General features: G+C 37.2%; 2 protein-coding genes across 5 annotated transcripts in view; one reads left to right on the plus strand and one right to left on the minus strand.

Moving 5' to 3' along the window:
* Positions 1-68: 68 nt before the first annotated feature.
* Positions 69-8040, plus strand: tmem98 (transmembrane protein 98). The gene is made up of 7 exons (XM_084125603.1): positions 69-201; positions 4614-4815; positions 4931-5062; positions 5158-5191; positions 5809-5924; positions 5991-6050; positions 6144-8040. The coding sequence occupies exons 2-7, from the start codon at positions 4685-4687 to the stop codon at positions 6331-6333; spliced, it is 663 nt and encodes a 220-aa protein (XP_083981729.1). The 5' UTR covers positions 69-201; positions 4614-4684; the 3' UTR covers positions 6334-8040.
* Positions 8041-8048: 8 nt separating this feature from the next.
* The window catches only part of svilc (supervillin c), a 29522-nt gene continuing 20394 nt past the window's right edge, over positions 8049-17176 (minus strand). For all 4 annotated transcript variants that reach the window (XM_084125573.1, XM_084125572.1, XM_084125571.1 and 1 more), the window contains 14 exons: positions 16550-16686; positions 16111-16258; positions 15852-15997; positions 15533-15708; positions 14958-15108; positions 13561-13867; positions 12885-13091; positions 12594-12801; positions 12351-12484; positions 12081-12236; positions 10775-10903; positions 10570-10682; positions 10316-10471; positions 8049-8566 (listed from right to left, as the gene is read on the minus strand). In XM_084125573.1, the coding sequence (XP_083981699.1) occupies positions 8480-8566; positions 10316-10471; positions 10570-10682; positions 10775-10903; positions 12081-12236; positions 12351-12484; positions 12594-12801; positions 12885-13091; positions 13561-13867; positions 14958-15108; positions 15533-15708; positions 15852-15997; positions 16111-16258; positions 16550-16686 (2255 nt within the window). In that variant the 3' untranslated portion in view covers positions 8049-8479. The remainder of the gene's footprint in view (positions 8567-10315; positions 10472-10569; positions 10683-10774; positions 10904-12080; positions 12237-12350; positions 12485-12593; positions 12802-12884; positions 13092-13560; positions 13868-14957; positions 15109-15532; positions 15709-15851; positions 15998-16110; positions 16259-16549; positions 16687-17176) is intronic.

Genomic DNA, 17176 nt, shown 5'->3' on the forward strand with positions numbered 1-17176 from the left:
CCCGCATGGGCTCCACAACACAAGGCTCGGGAATGACACCTGGTATTTAAGCGCGCGCGCACGCCTCTTGCAGGAGCGAAGTTCACAGCGCTCTTCTACTGCGCGCTCCCGTGCTGGAGATCTCCGTGCCGTCTCCGCCTTTCCTGCCCAAACTCGCTTTGTTTCGTGGGACAAACGCCATAAAATGGAAAAGATATATAGGTAAGAAGATCATAAAATTCAACTAATTTCGCCAATGACTGTATAATTGACATATTTGTTTACTTAAGAGATTTGTAACTTACTGTGATAATGTAAAAAAAAAAGAAAAGAAAAAAAAGTGAGTCAAAAGTACAATTGTCTTTACTAAATGTAACAGACAGAAAACTCATTAAAAAAATTCTATACAAACAAAATTTATTTTGCTTGAATTTAATGATAGGCTGTTTAAATTAAATAACGCTAACTTTTCAACAGACCCCACTGATTTGGGTAGAACAGAGCTTTCTTTGTTTCAGTGCAGATGTAAGCCTATTAAGTTGTGAATATACAGTATAGCCTTGAAAGTCTTTATTCGTGTGCCGGATATATGCATCATCATGCCATAAACATCGAATCCTTTTACATTTAAGAGTAAAATGGAGGAGAGCAGCTACTGCGTTTAGGCCAATAACAATGCACATAATTCTGTTTTTTGTTAATGCTTTAGTAACACTTTATAATAATAACTTTAATAAGTCGTTACCCGTTAACTTATATAATGTTCAATAGATCATAGTGTGCACATTCATACAGTGCGGTCCAAAAGTGACCACTAGTCAAAATGCTTTTCTATTTTGCTTTCCCTTCTATTTTGGTACATTTAAGTTTCATTAGAAATTATATTATCAACACTAAATGAGTGAGTACTATACGTGTGTGTGTGTGTGTGTGTGTGTGTGTGTATTTCTATATATAGTTCTGGTAGTTCTGAATACATGTAATCTGGATTGCGTAATCATATTTAAAAAATGAAATACTTGTAATTAGATTATATTATTACCTTTTAAAATACTCACAATCAGACTAGGCTACACTATTTTATTGATTACATGATTACATATTATTCACACAATGGCACTATATTATTCATAATTTAATGAATCTCCATAATTCTTCTTTTTTTAACTTAGAATTTATTTTATTTTTTTTACCAATCGCTTATATATTATTTATATATAAAATTTAACAGTGGTTAAATCATGTTGCTCTGATGTCAGTTAATGGTCACATGACATGCAGGCAAATATATATTTAATATTTTTAGTAAGGGTTTTATATTGATGATAGTTTTATTTTTTTGGTTTTTAAGTTAGGCTACTTTAATTTTACATTTTTATTATTTAGATGATTAGCCTTTCATCAACCGCAGTTCCTTCATGAGCCCCAGTTTGGGAAACACCGGTGTAATGTAATGTTTACTGCATTTCAAGCTGATAACAAAAATAAGGAATATAATTTCTTTCTCTTTGTTTTTTTATATCAATATGGTGCAAGATATTCTTATTCAAATCAAAGTGATAAACATATTAGGTCAAAAGTAATGAGTAGTCCAGTTATACCTAAAATATGTGATGTTATTATGACTTTTACTAACTATAATTTTCATCATGTAATTTGAAATTAGTAACAGGCTACACTTTGTAAGTAATCTACCCAGCACTTATTTTTATTAATTTCTTTATTAATTGCTTTACACAGGCTGCATGAACTCAAGTCTGCATGGATATCAAATTAATGACTGTGTAACTAAAGACCAGCTTCCTTAGCAAGACAATGTTTCAAAATGCTATTTACTAATCTGTTATGTGATATCATAACTGTTTGTGTGTCCCCATATACACTGTAAAAAATTATTTTTTGGTGAAGTAAATACTACTGAAAAAAACCAATGTAATTTACATGAAAAAGTTAGTCCAGGCAAGAATTAAAAAAACTAAGTAAATTCCATATCAGTACTTAATTCAAGCGAGTAGAAATGGAAACGTAAATATCAACTCAATAAAATTAAGTAAAAATTACTCAACTTTTCTGATACTGGGGTTCCCATCATGCACTGGACCTTGAATAATTAATGAGGTTAATTTTTCACTGTTTTCCAGCTGTATTTACACTGTTTTATCATTGCTTTTGTTGTCAGGATTAGTAACTTGCCATTTTGTGACATTTCAAGTAAATTTTCTGCTCAAAATGACACATTCAAACACAAAAATGATCCATCAAATGTTACCGTCATTGTGTATTGTCTACGAAGTATTGAGGTACTGTATTTGCATTCACATGAGACTTAACATCTGACATGATGTAGTATAAGTTACTTAGATAATCTAAGTAAAGCACATACTATAAATGATTGGTATAATTCAATATTATTGTTTGAGTGAAATGTAATGCAAAGGAATTTTCAACTAAATCGATATTAATCAACCATTTACTAGCCAAGTTAAAATGACTTATTATCTTTGTTACTTTCACTTAACTAGGTTAAGTAAAGTTTACTTAATTCCATATTTCAAGTAAATTTAACTTAAAGATTTCTAATTAAAGCTACTGATGAATATGTTTAGGTTTTTACTTGGCAAACTTTGTAAATTTACTAGCATTTTCTGAGTGAAAAAAATTAGCAAGCTTTTTTCAAGTAAATCTTACTCCAAATTTTTTACAGTGTACATTGTATTTATCATAACCATACAGGTTAATCCAGTGTCTCTAAATGCAGGATACATTTGAAAAAATGCCTATAGTGCACAGTATGATACGGCCAGGGGAGTTCAAATTAATCTGATTAGGGAATTACAGCATTCCAAAACACTATTTCATCATCTTGATCGAAATACTACTCATATGTTGTAACTGCTCCCCATGTTGAATAAGCATTGCATAGCTGAAAAGACAAAATGTTTTAAATGGACAATAATCATTTCTCGGTTTGTTGTTTTTGGGATTAGAAGTGAAATAGAAAGTAAGTTTTAAGTTTTCACTTGTTAACATTAAATGAAAGACTGTTGGGGAAATTAAGTGACATAGGCCCAATTGTAACCCTAAAACTTTATGGGCCCTATCATACACCCGACACAATGCAGCACCAGGCGCGACGCAAGTGTTTTTTGCTAGTTTCAGCCCGACGCAGTTTTCATTTTCACGTCCTGCCACGTTGTTTAAATAGCGAATGCATTTGCGCCCATCTGTGCGCCCATGGGCGTGCTGGTCTGAAAACGAGGTGTGTTCTGGCGCATTGATGGCGCGTTGCTATTTTGAGGCAACTGAAATAGACTGCGCCATTGACTAACTGAAACCGGTCTAAAATCAATGGCACAATATTTGTTTTGTTTTTTTTGTTATTTAAAGAGCGCCTAGCGGACAGGGACGCGCAGCAGCACACAAACATGCCAAATCTAAAAAATAAAAGAATTACAATGTAAAAGATTATTATTGTGTACATAAAGATATGGTGGAATTCGGTTTGTCCTGTAGAGGGTCTGCTTGCGCGCTTTAACCTCCATTAGATCCATTTGCACTCAGGAGATGTGTTCAGTTTTTCCTTGCAAATTCCGTCATGTAAATAGCAACCCGCCATGGCGCGAGCACAACTGGCATTTAATGGGAATGGGAGATGAGACTCTGATTGGTGTATTGCACGTAAAGCCCAAAACACACCCATTACTCATTAAGAGAATAGGGAAAACCCTTTTAGACCATGCGCCGGGCGCGCCGACCCGTCGTTAAACTAGCAAAAGTGGATTCGGACACGTCCTAAGCGCACTTGCGCCGTGCGCTTTAGACCATGTGCTTAGATCGTTAAAATAGGGCCCTATATGTTCAAAAACATGTTTAAACAAACAGAGGTTTTTCGTGCCTAAATTGAAATAGTCAGTCTTGCCTCTGTTTTTTATCAAAAGGGCAAGACAAACACACCATACTTATAGAGCATTAATGACAGTGATACAAACACATGGTGCTAGACTGACTCATACACTGTGAGTAGGTTAATGACTGACTGATCAAAGGTCTGATGGGTGTGACCATTACAAGACACAATAATAGACACAGGTACACACACAAAAACACTCCTGCATTCATTTTACATTCACATACTCATAAAAAACAGCTCTTAGACTGCTGCAAGCACCATAGAGGCCATTGAGAGAGAGGATGAGAGGACAGTCTGATGAGAGGACAGTCTGAACTAAGCTTTACATATTCAATTGAAAAAAAGTGGAATGATCAAGATAAGTGTATAAATCAAGTTATCTCTGTATTTAGTGAAGCATAAGGAGACTAAAAGGGAGGAAATTACATTATTTACTCAACACGTTAATACTGAAGTCTCATTATGATAGTTTTTCTTTGCTCCTTTAAGAAACACAAAGATAAAACCAAACCTTTATTAACTTGATGGCTCTAGAAACAAGGTTTAATATAGATAGATAGATAGACGGACGGACGGACGGACGGACGGACGGACGGACGGACGGACGGACAGACAGACAGACAGACAGACAGATAGACAGATAGATAGATAGAGTTGTAGTTTTTTTTATAATAAAGAGATATTATTTTAATATAAACAAGTCTTCTTGTCTTTATTTCCTCAGAAACGTCTAGCTTTTTGCAAACTCCAAACTCCAGACAAGCAACTTTTTGCCAATCGTTCATCATCACGGCCATGGAGACGGTGGTGATCGTGGCCATCGGTGTACTCGCCACCATCTTCTTGGCATCATTTGTGGCGCTGGTGGTTGTGTGCCGCCATCGTTACTGCCACCCTCCGGACTTTCTGCACCAGTTTGATTCCAAGTATGTACCTGAGTGTACACTGCAGAATAAGACATGGCCTCATTCATTCCCACACTTGCATTCCAACATTCTGAGCTATGAAAATACCTCTATTCTTCTTTTTTTTATATTCTAGACCTACAGTGGATTTGATCGGAGCGATGGAGACTCAGAGTGAACCATCAGAGCTGGAGCTGGATGATGTTGTCATCACTAATCCTCATATTGAGGCCATACTGGAGAACGAAGACTGGATCGAAGATGCCTCGTATGCCTTCTCTCCACATTCACGTTCACAACCATAGTATTTTTATTGATAATAATATTCTGTTTATTAACACTTCACTGATATCTTTCTCTCAGTGGTCTTGTGTCTCACTGCATTGCAATTCTGAAGGTAAATTTTGTGCTCAAATTTCATGACCAAATACATGTAATCTTATAATATCATATAATTAATGTTTAAAGACATGGATAATTTGGGGTCTGTAAGATTTTTTAATGTTTTTGAAAGAAGTCTCTTATGTTCACCAAGGCTATATATATAATATTGTGAAATAAGATGACAATTTCAAAATAACGGTTTTCTATTTTATTCCTGTGATGTCAAAGCTGAAATTTCAGCATCATTACTCCAGTCTTCAGTGTCACATGATCCTTCAGAAATCATTCTATGTTGATTTAGAGCTCAAGAAACATTTATTATTATTATCAGTGTTGAAAACAGTTGTGCTGCTTAATATTTTTTGTGAAAACCGATACATTTTTTAAGATTCTTTGATGAATATATAGTTCAAAAGAACAGCATTTATTTGAAAAGGAAATCTTTTGTAACATTATAAATGATTTACTGTCACGTTTGATAAATTTAATGCATCCTTGCTGAATAAAATTATTCATTTCTTTAAAAACATCTTACTGACCACAAACATGACATGAACTGTACTGTAGTGTAAGCATAATAATACAAAGCATTGTTTGGTTTAATAAAATGAGCATCCTGGTTCTGTACAGATATGCCACACTCTCACCGAAAAGCTAGTCGCCATGACAATGGGCTCTGGGGCAAAGGTCAAAGCACCTGCCAGCCTGAATGACATCATCACCGTGGCCAAACGCATCAGCCCAAGGTAAACAGTTTGAGGAGTTGATATGACGCATATGAGAGTGTTGATACTGACTTTGTGCCATCACAGGGTGGATGACGTGGTTCGATCCATGTACCCTCCGCTGGACCCCATTCTTCTGGATGCCAGGTAACTTCATACGCTAGCAGGGTCTATTGTACTGCATGTTTAAGTTTCTGCAAAGAAGTGCATTGACTTTGCCACATTATTTCTTTGGACCAGGGCCACAGCATTACTATTGTCGGTCAGTCACTTGGTACTGGTGACACGAAACGCCTGTCACATGTCTGGCAGCCTGGACTGGATCGACCAATCACTGCATGCAGCCGAGGATCACATGGTGGTGTTGAGAGAGGCGGCTTTAGCGTCTGAACCAGAGAGAGGTTTGCCAGAGAGAGAGCAGTCAATCTGAATCCCACACAAGACTTTGGCAGGCATACTGTATGTACATACACTATTATGAATGCGCCTGTAAAGAATCTGCTATTTAGTGGGCAATACCTCAACACATCCATGGTATGAAAGAATGAAACAGAAAGGCACTTTAGCTTTAGCCTTGTTTCCAAACAATGTTTCTTTCTCTCTTTCTTTCATTTCATCTGTTACATTCCAGTTTAACCTGTGGTCATACTGTCTGATATTTCCTCATGCTGGATTTAATGTAGTTACTAGTGCTAAACAATGCCTGAGACAATCAAAAACATGAATGTATAAACCAAATGCAAAATGTGCTAAATGGTATTGCTAAGTTTGTTAGCTAAACCTTTTATAAACATAATAAGATCTACCTTTTCTTTCTTGTGTCTCATATTTAAGTCTACATGGTTGGTTGGTTTAAAACATTACATGTAATGTTTTCATGCATTAATTACAAATTTTCATTATTAGCATCAATAGTAATTTGTATTTTTTCTCTCTAAAATATACAAATTCTGGTTCATTTTCTTATTTCCAGTTCAGTCTCATTTGCAGATCAGTTTGTAGTACATAGTAAATATTCACAATTTGAAAATACATTTGCATAATATAATCACATGTTAAGCTGAAATAGTACTTTTGTATTAGATTTCTCTTATTTTGTCTCTCTCAAGGTGTATACACAAAGGTCCAAAAGATTGGTTAGATTTTTTAAATATTTTTTTAAAGAAGCATCTTATTCTCACCAAGGCTGATGATCAAAAATAAAGTAAAAACAGTAATATTGTTAAATATTATGACCATTTAAAATATTTTTTTTCTATTTTAATATGCAGTGTAATAATGTAATTTATTCCTGTGATTTTTCAGGATTCTTTGATAAATAGAAAGTTCAAAAGAAGCATTAATTTGAAATAGAAATGTTTTGTAATATTATGCTTGTTTTTACTGTCAATTTTATCAACTTAATGCATCCTTGCTGAATTGATTAATTTAAAAAAAAAAATAAGCTGGATGTGAACAGTTATGCAGCAAGCAAAACTCACATTCTTTTGTCAATCTGCTATCTAGATGTTGCTTGTAATTTTTCACCAGTCACATGAGTCTAAATCCCCACTAATTCCCTCCCTCAACCCCCCACTACACTTTACACTTTCAGCAGCTGCACACACACACACACGCGCGCACACACATACACACACGTGCACACACACCCCCACACACACACACACTCACACACACCCCCACACACACCCCCACACACACACGCCCACACACACCCCCACACACACACACACTCACACACACGCACTCAGACACACACACACACACACACATGCGCACTCAGACACACACACACCCACACCCCCACGCGCACACACACGCGCACACCCCCCCCACACGCACTCAGACACACACACACACACGCACTCAGAAACACACACGCACACACATATGCGCACACACACATATAGTAGTCTGTAATTCATGTATTAAATAAAGATATCAATCATATAAGAATACATTTCAGCATTCTGTTGTTGACTTAGTATTTCCCCTTTTAATTCCTATTGCTGTGGTTTGGGATTTTTTTTTTTTTTTTTTGAGCAATCTTGTTACTGACATTTCTTGTTTGTTCCTCTATTTGTTCTTCCATTCTTGCTCTATGTATTTGAGATTTGTAAAGTTGAATAAAAGTTTCACAGTGAAAAGATTTCATTTTGTTTTATTTTAAAATAAACATTACTAAATTCAACTGTAAGTTCAGTAAAACAACCAGATCTTTATTCACATGTGCTGCTTTGTGTTGAGAGGAGAGATAAAAGGCAGACAGGAAGAGATAAAGAAAGCGGGAAGAGAAACAGCTGCAATGGAGGATGGGAAGAAAAACATGGAAGCTATTTCTCAAAGTCATAGTTAACGGTTCTGTCTAGCTTTGAACAGAAAGCTTTTGGCCAAAATGAGCGTTGGGCATTAGACATTATAAGAAGCAGCAGACTGAAAAGAAGCAGACCGAAAGACACACTCACACTCACAGTTACACTGTACACATGACCGCCATCAAGAACATGTCATCTTACAAACAGATCTTTTTTTAAATATTGCTTCATGTTGAGCCTAGGTCACAGTGCTGCTGACACTCAGTAAAGTCCTTTGCTTTTCTTCAGGTCCATTTTTTGTAAATCTGATAGACAGTTGTAGTCATCCCATGTCATTCCTAAAGCAGCCTAAAACAAATAAACAGGGCAGTTACTTCAACCTCTCCTGATGTATTTATTTATTTTTCAAGAAGATCGTAAGATTCAGACTTTTCACCGCTGGAAAGATGAATGTGTATTTAAATTGGGTCAATTATGTAGTAGAAATGTGAAATAATTTTAGAAGTTGGTGCCTTCTAGACTGAGAAAAGCCAGAAAATGTATTTTTGGCTCATGTGGATGAAAGACAACAACTCCCAGAATGCACTTGCTTCGCTGCCCTACGAGGCCACTCCCAAGCCACGCCTACCGGTTACAGAGGGCAGTATCGGAAGAAATTATACAACTAGGCTACTAGTCGACTCGAAACTGAAAAGACGGTGTTTTATCGTGAGATCCCACCCCCTATGGGCAAGTTGAAAACATGTGGAACGAGCTCCTACTACTGGCTGTAGTCTCTCGCCTCTGGACAAAAAAGTCTCAGATGACGCAAAATGACGTTTTTTTGCGTCATCAGAGGTTTTTTTCCAGACACACAATACAGAAATCTCTCGTCTCAGGGGGACATGAGGGAGGGAAGCACGGTCATTCGAAAATACTACCGGGTTTCTACTGATACAAAGCTTAATGCTAATCGGTGAAGTATCCCTTTAAAAGTTTACTTGATATTAGCCTCTATTTTCTTAATCAGGTGAGCTATTATTAGATTTTTTTTCATTCTGCCTGGAAACCAAATTGTGTTTATAAGATTTTAGTTTTATAAGACTTCAGTTTGACATCCACAAATTCTGCTTCTTTTTTTTCTTTTTTTTTTTTTTTATATACTAGCCTACTGTTCAAACGTTTGGGGTCAATAAGTTTTTTTTTTAAAGAAATGTATACTTTTATTCATTAAGGACATATTAAACAGATCAAAAGTGACAGAAAAGACATTAATAATGTAACAAAAGATTTATATTTCAAATAAATGCTGTTCTTTTGAACTTTATATTCATCAAATAATCCTGAAAAAAAATCATCATGGTTTCCACAATAATATTAAGCAGCACAACTGTTTTTAACAGTGATGATAAGAAAGTTTTCAACAATATTTCACAATATTACTGTTTTTACTGTATTTTTCAGCAAATAAATGTAGCCTTGGTGAGCATAAAAGACTTTCAAAAGCATAAAAAACTTACTGAGCCCAACATTTTTAATGGTAGTGTATGTCGATAAAATTATTTATTAAATTAATGAAATAACTAAATATATATATTTTTAAATGATTATTTATTAAATATCTAAACAAAAAAACTATTTAAAGTAAAACCGCCCTTAAACAACATGTAAAAACAAAAGTCAACAATTTATTTGCTTTACTTGTCAGTAAGTCAAAGGTTTCGCTATGCAATACTCAATTGATATAAATGAAATATCTACATAAAATACAATTTTAGAGTGTAAAAATAACTGACGACAATAAAAAGCTGATATTGCTATACTTTGAAGCTCAACCATACTGTAATCTACATTCCCCCGGTTTCAGGCTAGGCTTAAGCTAGTCCCAGACTAAAATGCATGTTTGAGCTGTTTTAACTGAAAGCAACTTGCACTGATATATCTTAAAATATGTCACTGCCATTATTTTGTCTCAAGGTACACAGCAGTAATGTTTTTTTTGTTTTTTTAAGGCACATTTATAAAAGCTACTTAATTATTCTACTTGAACTAGAATCTAATCCTGGCTTAATCTAAGCCCTGTCTGTGAAACCAGGCCATTATGTTTTAGCGTTAGACCTTGAAATCATGCTGAGACAGGTAGTTCTCCAGGTGTAAAGGATCCACTCCCTCAGGTAAAGGTCTCTTTAGCAGATCCTTAAGGGGAAACTGGGTCTTATTAAGGGCAGCTAGAGCATCCTGCACCAAAGTCAGCTTTTTACACACTGCGCAGTCCTGGAAGAAAACACAAACAGATATTTAAATGAGACTTCAGTCTAAATCATGTAAGAACTCACTCATGCATATGATGATGATGATATGTCCACACTCACCTGTACTCCCTGTGTCAGTCTCATCTCCCAGGAAGGGAATATATTAGTAAAGGTGAGAGGCTCTGCCCCTTCATCAATAAGGTATGCCATGGGAGGCCGTCTAGGATTTCTCTCTGAACACAAAACACCAAAAAGAACCTTACAAAACAGAAACAGAAAGGCTTCTGAACAGCATCTGTGCTCTTTTCGCCGAATCCAGACTCACCTTTGCAGTACTGTAAGGCAGTCTCCATGGCGCACTTCTTCTCTTTGTCCCAGTGGGGGTGCTGTGAGACTGAAGCTTCACAACTTTGCCATAAATACACCTCCAGATAGTTATCCAGCAGGAATAGTGCTGCCGAGAGAATGTTACAACACCACAGCAGTGTGAGGAAAACAAATAATGCATATTACATTCAATTTGATCTAGTTTTATCTGTTTGTCCGAGAACACCAAAGTTATGTATCTTGTATTGGGAGGTTCACACTTGTTAATCCACGTCTAAAATGACCAACTTAATCCTGCTTGATCTTGTTTCGTCTTTCACACTGTTTATATTTCACCCTGGATTTGGAATGAATTCTGGGTAGTGAGGTTTCAGATTTGGACAAGTATGATTTGATTGGACACACATGGCATGCAACGAGCTGACAAGTTATTTTAAAGTGCTCCTATTATGCTATTTTAAAGGCTTCTAATCTGGATGTTGTCTAATTTAACTTGTTTTGGATGTATCCTACAACAGGTTTATATGCATCCAAGGTCAAAAAACACTTTAGTTCCACATCACCTCTTTTCTCCAGTGTCTGAAACGGTTCGATAAAGGATTTGATCTGTCTAAACCCCTCCTTTCTGAGAGCCTACTCTGCTCTGATTGGTCAGACGGCCCAGGCTGTTGTGATTGTTCTACCTCTTACAGCTTGTGTCGGAAACAAAACGCCATTACCATAGCTGAATTTCATCTCCGAAGGCTTCTTCAGCACTTGTAACAAACAGTGATAGTGATGGTGTCAGTCATATCAGTTGAAGCGCAATTTCCTTTGGAAATTCATGCAAAGTGGATTTGCTTTTGCGGCACATTAAACAGCGTCTTCTCGACATGTCGACAACACAAACCAAACTCTTCCAGGCCTCAGCTACAACAACAGTGTTTGAAGGCGGGTCAAAGTTGTCGTTGTTCACGGGCAGCCAATGAAATCCATATGCAAATTTGTTACAAACCTACGTATATTTGAGCAGTAAGGCTGAAACGACTCGTTTCAGGCAGCTCAGAATCGGTTCTTTCTTTTGGAAGACAATAACTCCATTTATTGTGCACTTTGATTTTTGAAACTTTGCAGACCCTTTACAATCACAAACAGCAATATTACACACAAAAGTTGATATCCGAAAAAGCATAATGGGGCACTTTAATAAATGCTTGTCCATCTGATCAATATTTCAGTAAGTCAACACGTTCATAAGTACGAAACATTGCTTCAGCGTTGAAAGTTATCCTGTGGTTAAGTATTGTGAACTTGCTTGCTCTCACCTGGATGTGGCACAGAATATAACTTATCCTGGAGGAAAGGCATTGCTGTAATTACTCCACTAACATGGGAGGGGCTAATGAGCTCCGCCCCTTCAAAGGTTCCTGATTGGGCACTCAGGTGAAAAAGGCGTGGGGTAAAGTTAAATTTACCAGGATCTGAAAGGAATACAAAGCATAGAGCATCTCTTGTAAAAAAAAATGGTTGCAAAAATTCATTGCATGACAGAGAAAGTTCACACATGGTTCATCATAGTTTGTTAAACATCACACCTTGTAGCATGCAGTCATATGACTTCTTGTCCTGTGGTCCAATAGCATTCCAGAATTCTGCGGGCTCTTTCCCCTCCTCCACTTCCTGGACATTCATAAAGCTGCCAGTTCTCAGACTCAGCTCAGGTGGGCACCTAACCATTACAATCAATCACATGAAATCGATCACAATCTGGCAATGTGCATCATTCATCCGGTTTCATGGATTGATACTTTTTACACAATGTTAAAGGTGTGGCTCACATCTGTGTGAGGCGTTGGACGGTCTGCTTGGCCACCTGACGTGCTTTGCTGTGGGCTTTGCAGCCATGCCACAGGTAGATCGCCCCCTGCTGGCTGTTCAGCAAGACCAATGAGCCACGAGACCTCAGACTGGAGCAGGAGCATGGGACCTCTAACAGACTGCCCTCTACAGACACATCACCCCTCACACAGAACAGATGCCAGCCTCCTGAAACACATACCAAACCTATTGTCAGACGTAATAAGTGGATCCATAGTAGAGAAGAGGATTCGATTTTTCAATGACCAGACCTGTGTCTCTGCTGTGTTGTCTATAAATGACCATTCCTCCCTGGAACAGCTGCAGAAAACAGGGCGGCTCCTCCCCTTCTGTTACAAACACCTGAGAACTACACTGATTGGTCAGCGCTGGTGACAAGTCCCGCCCACTGGCATTGGAGTGCCGTCCCTTCCAGATGAAAAGAGCAGATCGTTCCTGACCTCTTGCCATCTGATCCCCTGTTAAATAATAGGAGAATAAATATACAAAGTATTTAAATTCTCAAACATACTAATTTTCAAAAATGTTCATTTTAATATGTATAAATAATATACACTACCATTCAAAAATTTAAGATTGGCAAAAAATAAAGCAAAACCAGTAATATTGTATCAATTAGTAATACAGTAATACAGTAGAAATGAAAGAAATTAATACATTTATTCAGCATTAAATTGATGAAAAGTGACAGTAACGACATTGATAAAGACATTTAGCAGACTAAATGTTTGGATAAGTCCTGCATATGTCACTAGAGAGAAGTCGTTTTCACTGGATGGTCCAGTTATGACATTTCAGTTGAGCATTACGAGATTAAAACACACAAAATGAAACATATGCAACATATGCAAAATCTATAACATGCACATAGGAAACATGAATTTTCATCTCATGCCGACTCAAATATATATGCGTGCATTAACTCACCTAACGCTGTGAGGCTGTAAGTCCAGCGTGTAGCGTATGTGCAGCCCTCACTAAACTGTCCCAAGCTCTCTGGGGCAACCTCACACTCCTCACTCTCTGAAATAAGCCACGATTTCACCGCAAGTGTGCGTAACTCCACCTGCCGACCATCACTCAGAGTGACCATGTCTCGTCCCCTTCGTACATCCACACCATCCAGAACGATTTGTGACACCGCTGAGAGACAGACTCCACCGAAGAGAGCTCTGGCATCACATGACCACTGCTCAGATGACACTGGCTGAGGAGATGATATGAGTGAGGGGGTCTGTAGAAAAGACGGAAAAGATTATAGAGCTAGAAAGAGAGAACATAAAATGATTTAAAAGTGAAACCTGATCACTAGAGGGCTGTAATAACATAAAAAAATCTGAAACTGTTTCAGGGCCGGTTCGCACAGAGTGTTTTTTTCCATTCCACTGCGCCACTTGTCCATTGTTTTTCTATGTAAACACATGCTAGACGGCAGTGTTTGCGCTCGAGTCTTTGCAGCGTCTCGTGCATGACACGGCGTTCTAAGAATGCGGTGCTAACGTTTTTCAAAGCAAAAACGTGTTCTGTGTGAATGGCCCCTAAGGATGATGGAAGTCATAGGTAGGGCTGCACGATATTGAAGAAAAGTGCGATATGCGATAGCTTGTTAAATAATGGGATATGCGATACGATAATGTACAAAATAGAAATTGAATAAACAAATGTAAAAATAAAACTGCTTAGTCTTCACTGTATGAATTTAATAAACACTGATTCTTATTAAAGCTATAAAAGTTATTCAGTCAAGAGCAGTGAGTGATTTTCTCTTTGTCTTTTGTTGTCTGATTAATAATAAAACACACAGACGGCAGCAGGTTTATTAGGCTGCTGTCACTTTAAGAGCTAAGGCACGGATCCAATATACTGTTACACATGCGTTTTATTCCTCAACTGTTTATGTTAACTTAAGACATAACTGACTGATTACGTGAATACTCACCAAGATGGCATTTTGACATCATTTTTTACATAATTTTGTGTGTATTTGGCCATATACAGTTAGCTACGGAAGAGAAATGATTTCAGGATTGCACGCGATGTGTGTGCGAGTACGACTCTGCGGCTTAACTCTTTTTAACATTATGCATATGTAACAGTCATGTGTCCAGTCTATTCTCTGCTATCTGCGTCAACCTAAAATTTTGACTTTCCGTAACTTTTTGAAGTATTAAAATCTTTTAGTTGTCATTTTGTAGTTATCATTTAGCAATATGTCTATTTGCAATATTTTGATTATTTAGATATATTGTGCAGCCCTAGTCATAGGTATAAAAGAGGAACCTGAGATATTTTTGTTATTATAACATGTATGTAAGCCTCCTCACCTGCTCCTCCTCTTGTATGAACGGTTCGATGCGATTTTTGTTCACTTTTGTCTGCTCAAATGAGTTAGCAAACTTCTCTTTGAACAGTACCGTCTCATTTTGGTCAAACACACGGCCAAAAAGTGCCCAGTCTGGCCGTCCAGTTCCCTGCCTGAACACACAAATAAGTACATTTGTTGGTGAATACAAGCAATAAGCTCTTTCTGCTTGCATCCTAAAATTCAATTAATTAACTTTATTCCTTCAGTGGAACAATATATATATATATATATATATATATATATACTATATATAATGGCATTAATATAACTTGTTATATACGTTTTACATCATTTATACAGTCATACAAACTTACGTTGTTCATGCAGCTTAAGTGCTGCAGTCATTAAAACAAAGGAGACAGAGCAAATACTGAGACGTTCTGATATTCATATTAATGTTAATTCAAGTTGTTATACTGATAATATAATTCATACTCATTAAAAGGAATGCAAAACAGAAGCATTTTCACTAATGGACTTTTGGACCACACTGTAGCTGGATATACGAAGAATCTCCCATTACAGTGAACCTACTTGGGAATGTGGGCACTGCCACCAGAGGGATCCAGAGGGTTGATCCTGCAGTTGCTGTAGTCATACGCTCCGTCCCAAACCTGCTGAGCAAGCTGAAGGGCCAGTTTCCTCTCACTGGGGCCGACGTCTTTCCCATGCCACAAATAGAGCTCGCTGCCGAAGTCAAACAGCAGAGTCTGAAACGGAAAAAGCACTGTCAATAAATGTAACCAACCACCTTAAAAAGCAGTTTTGTCATGTGTAATCACAAGCAGTTATAAAGTGCATTATAAAGTGCATGCCATTTATTCTGTAATAGTATATGGCTTGAGATCAGGACCTGAGAGGAGTTCAGTAGAGTGAGGTGTGGTACGGCAGCCCAGGCCTGCTCATGGGGGCTGAGTCTGTCCCCCTGCAGCCTATAAATACAGTTTGACTCTGATATGGCTCTCTCATAGTGCTCATCATCATCTGTACTGTCTGGACCTGCAAAGTGATACGCCCCCATAAACATACAAATGTCATTTGAACAGTTTTGGGAAATAAAAGTGTTGTTTTTGATGGGATATTTCCTGTGGGGTGTACAGTACGGCTCTTGCCTTTATACTGGGTCTGTCCCCCGAGAAGGTTCCAGAACTCTGCTGCCTGCAGGCTGTCTGTATTTACACCTTCATCCAGGTGAACGACGCCCGTTGCTTGACAACCCATATCCCTCTGGGTCACAATCAACGAGGCCATTTCAGATGCCTAGAACACACCATTAGTCAACATCCAGGAAATAAATACAAAAAAACTGACACCAAATTTTTTTTTAGAAATGCATTTTAATTAAATGTAATATTTGAGTCTCATCTGAGCTGAATAATAATAAATTAATATTTAATTAAAATGTATAAATAAAATAAAATGTATTAATAAATAACAATATTCCCAAGTATTTCATATTTTATTCTACACCCGAAATATACTGTTGAGAATGCGACAATACTTGCACTGGTTTAACAGGAATCACTCTGTTTCTGTGTGAACTGATGGTACCTTTTCTCTCTCAATGGTGTTGGAGAGTTTGCCGGTCCAGAGGAAGCAGTTTGAGGGTGTGACCAGCAGAAAGCAGTCGCCACTGTTAAGAGAGTGTGACACAGGCTCCACCAACCGCACCTGCACCTGCCTCCATCCTGGATATACACACACATGCACAGAAAACATTACCTGCATTGCTCTCGCAAGAAACTCTCAGGATATTATGGAACTTCCAAGCATGGAAACTTGAAAAATCAAGTGCGCTTCCATGACTATTACAAACAATATAGAATTTTACAATGTATACTACCACTTGAAAAAGTTCAGGGTATCATTTTTCTAAAATATTTTTATTTAGCAAGGATGCCTTAATTTTAACAAAAGTGACAGTAAAGAAATGTATATTGTTGCAAAAGATTTCTATTTCAAATAAAAGCTGTTCTTTTGAACTTTCTATTCATCAAAGAATCCTGAAAAATAAATATCATGTTTTCCTTAAAAATATTAAGCAGCATTTTCAACATGAAAACATTAAGAGATGTTTCTTAAGCAGCAAATCATCATATTAGAGCGATTTCTGAAGGATCATGTGACACTGACTGGAGGAATTATGCTGAAAATTCAGCTTTGACATCACAGGAATAA

This window comes from Abramis brama (genome assembly GCF_963993115.1).
Source record: "Abramis brama genome assembly, chromosome: 1".
NCBI lineage: Eukaryota > Metazoa > Chordata > Actinopteri > Cypriniformes > Leuciscidae > Abramis > Abramis brama.

Bases quoted from the DNA above. Each gene is read 5' to 3' on its own strand.
- tmem98 (XM_084125603.1), top strand. From the start codon at position 4,685: ATGGAGACGGTGGTGATCGTGGCCATCGGTGTACTCGCCACCATCTTC. The intron at 5,063-5,157 runs GTATGCCTTCTC...TCTTTCTCTCAG, and splicing joins GACTGGATCGAAGATGCCTC to TGGTCTTGTGTCTCACTGCA. The intron at 5,192-5,808 runs GTAAATTTTGTG...GGTTCTGTACAG, and splicing joins ACTGCATTGCAATTCTGAAG to ATATGCCACACTCTCACCGA.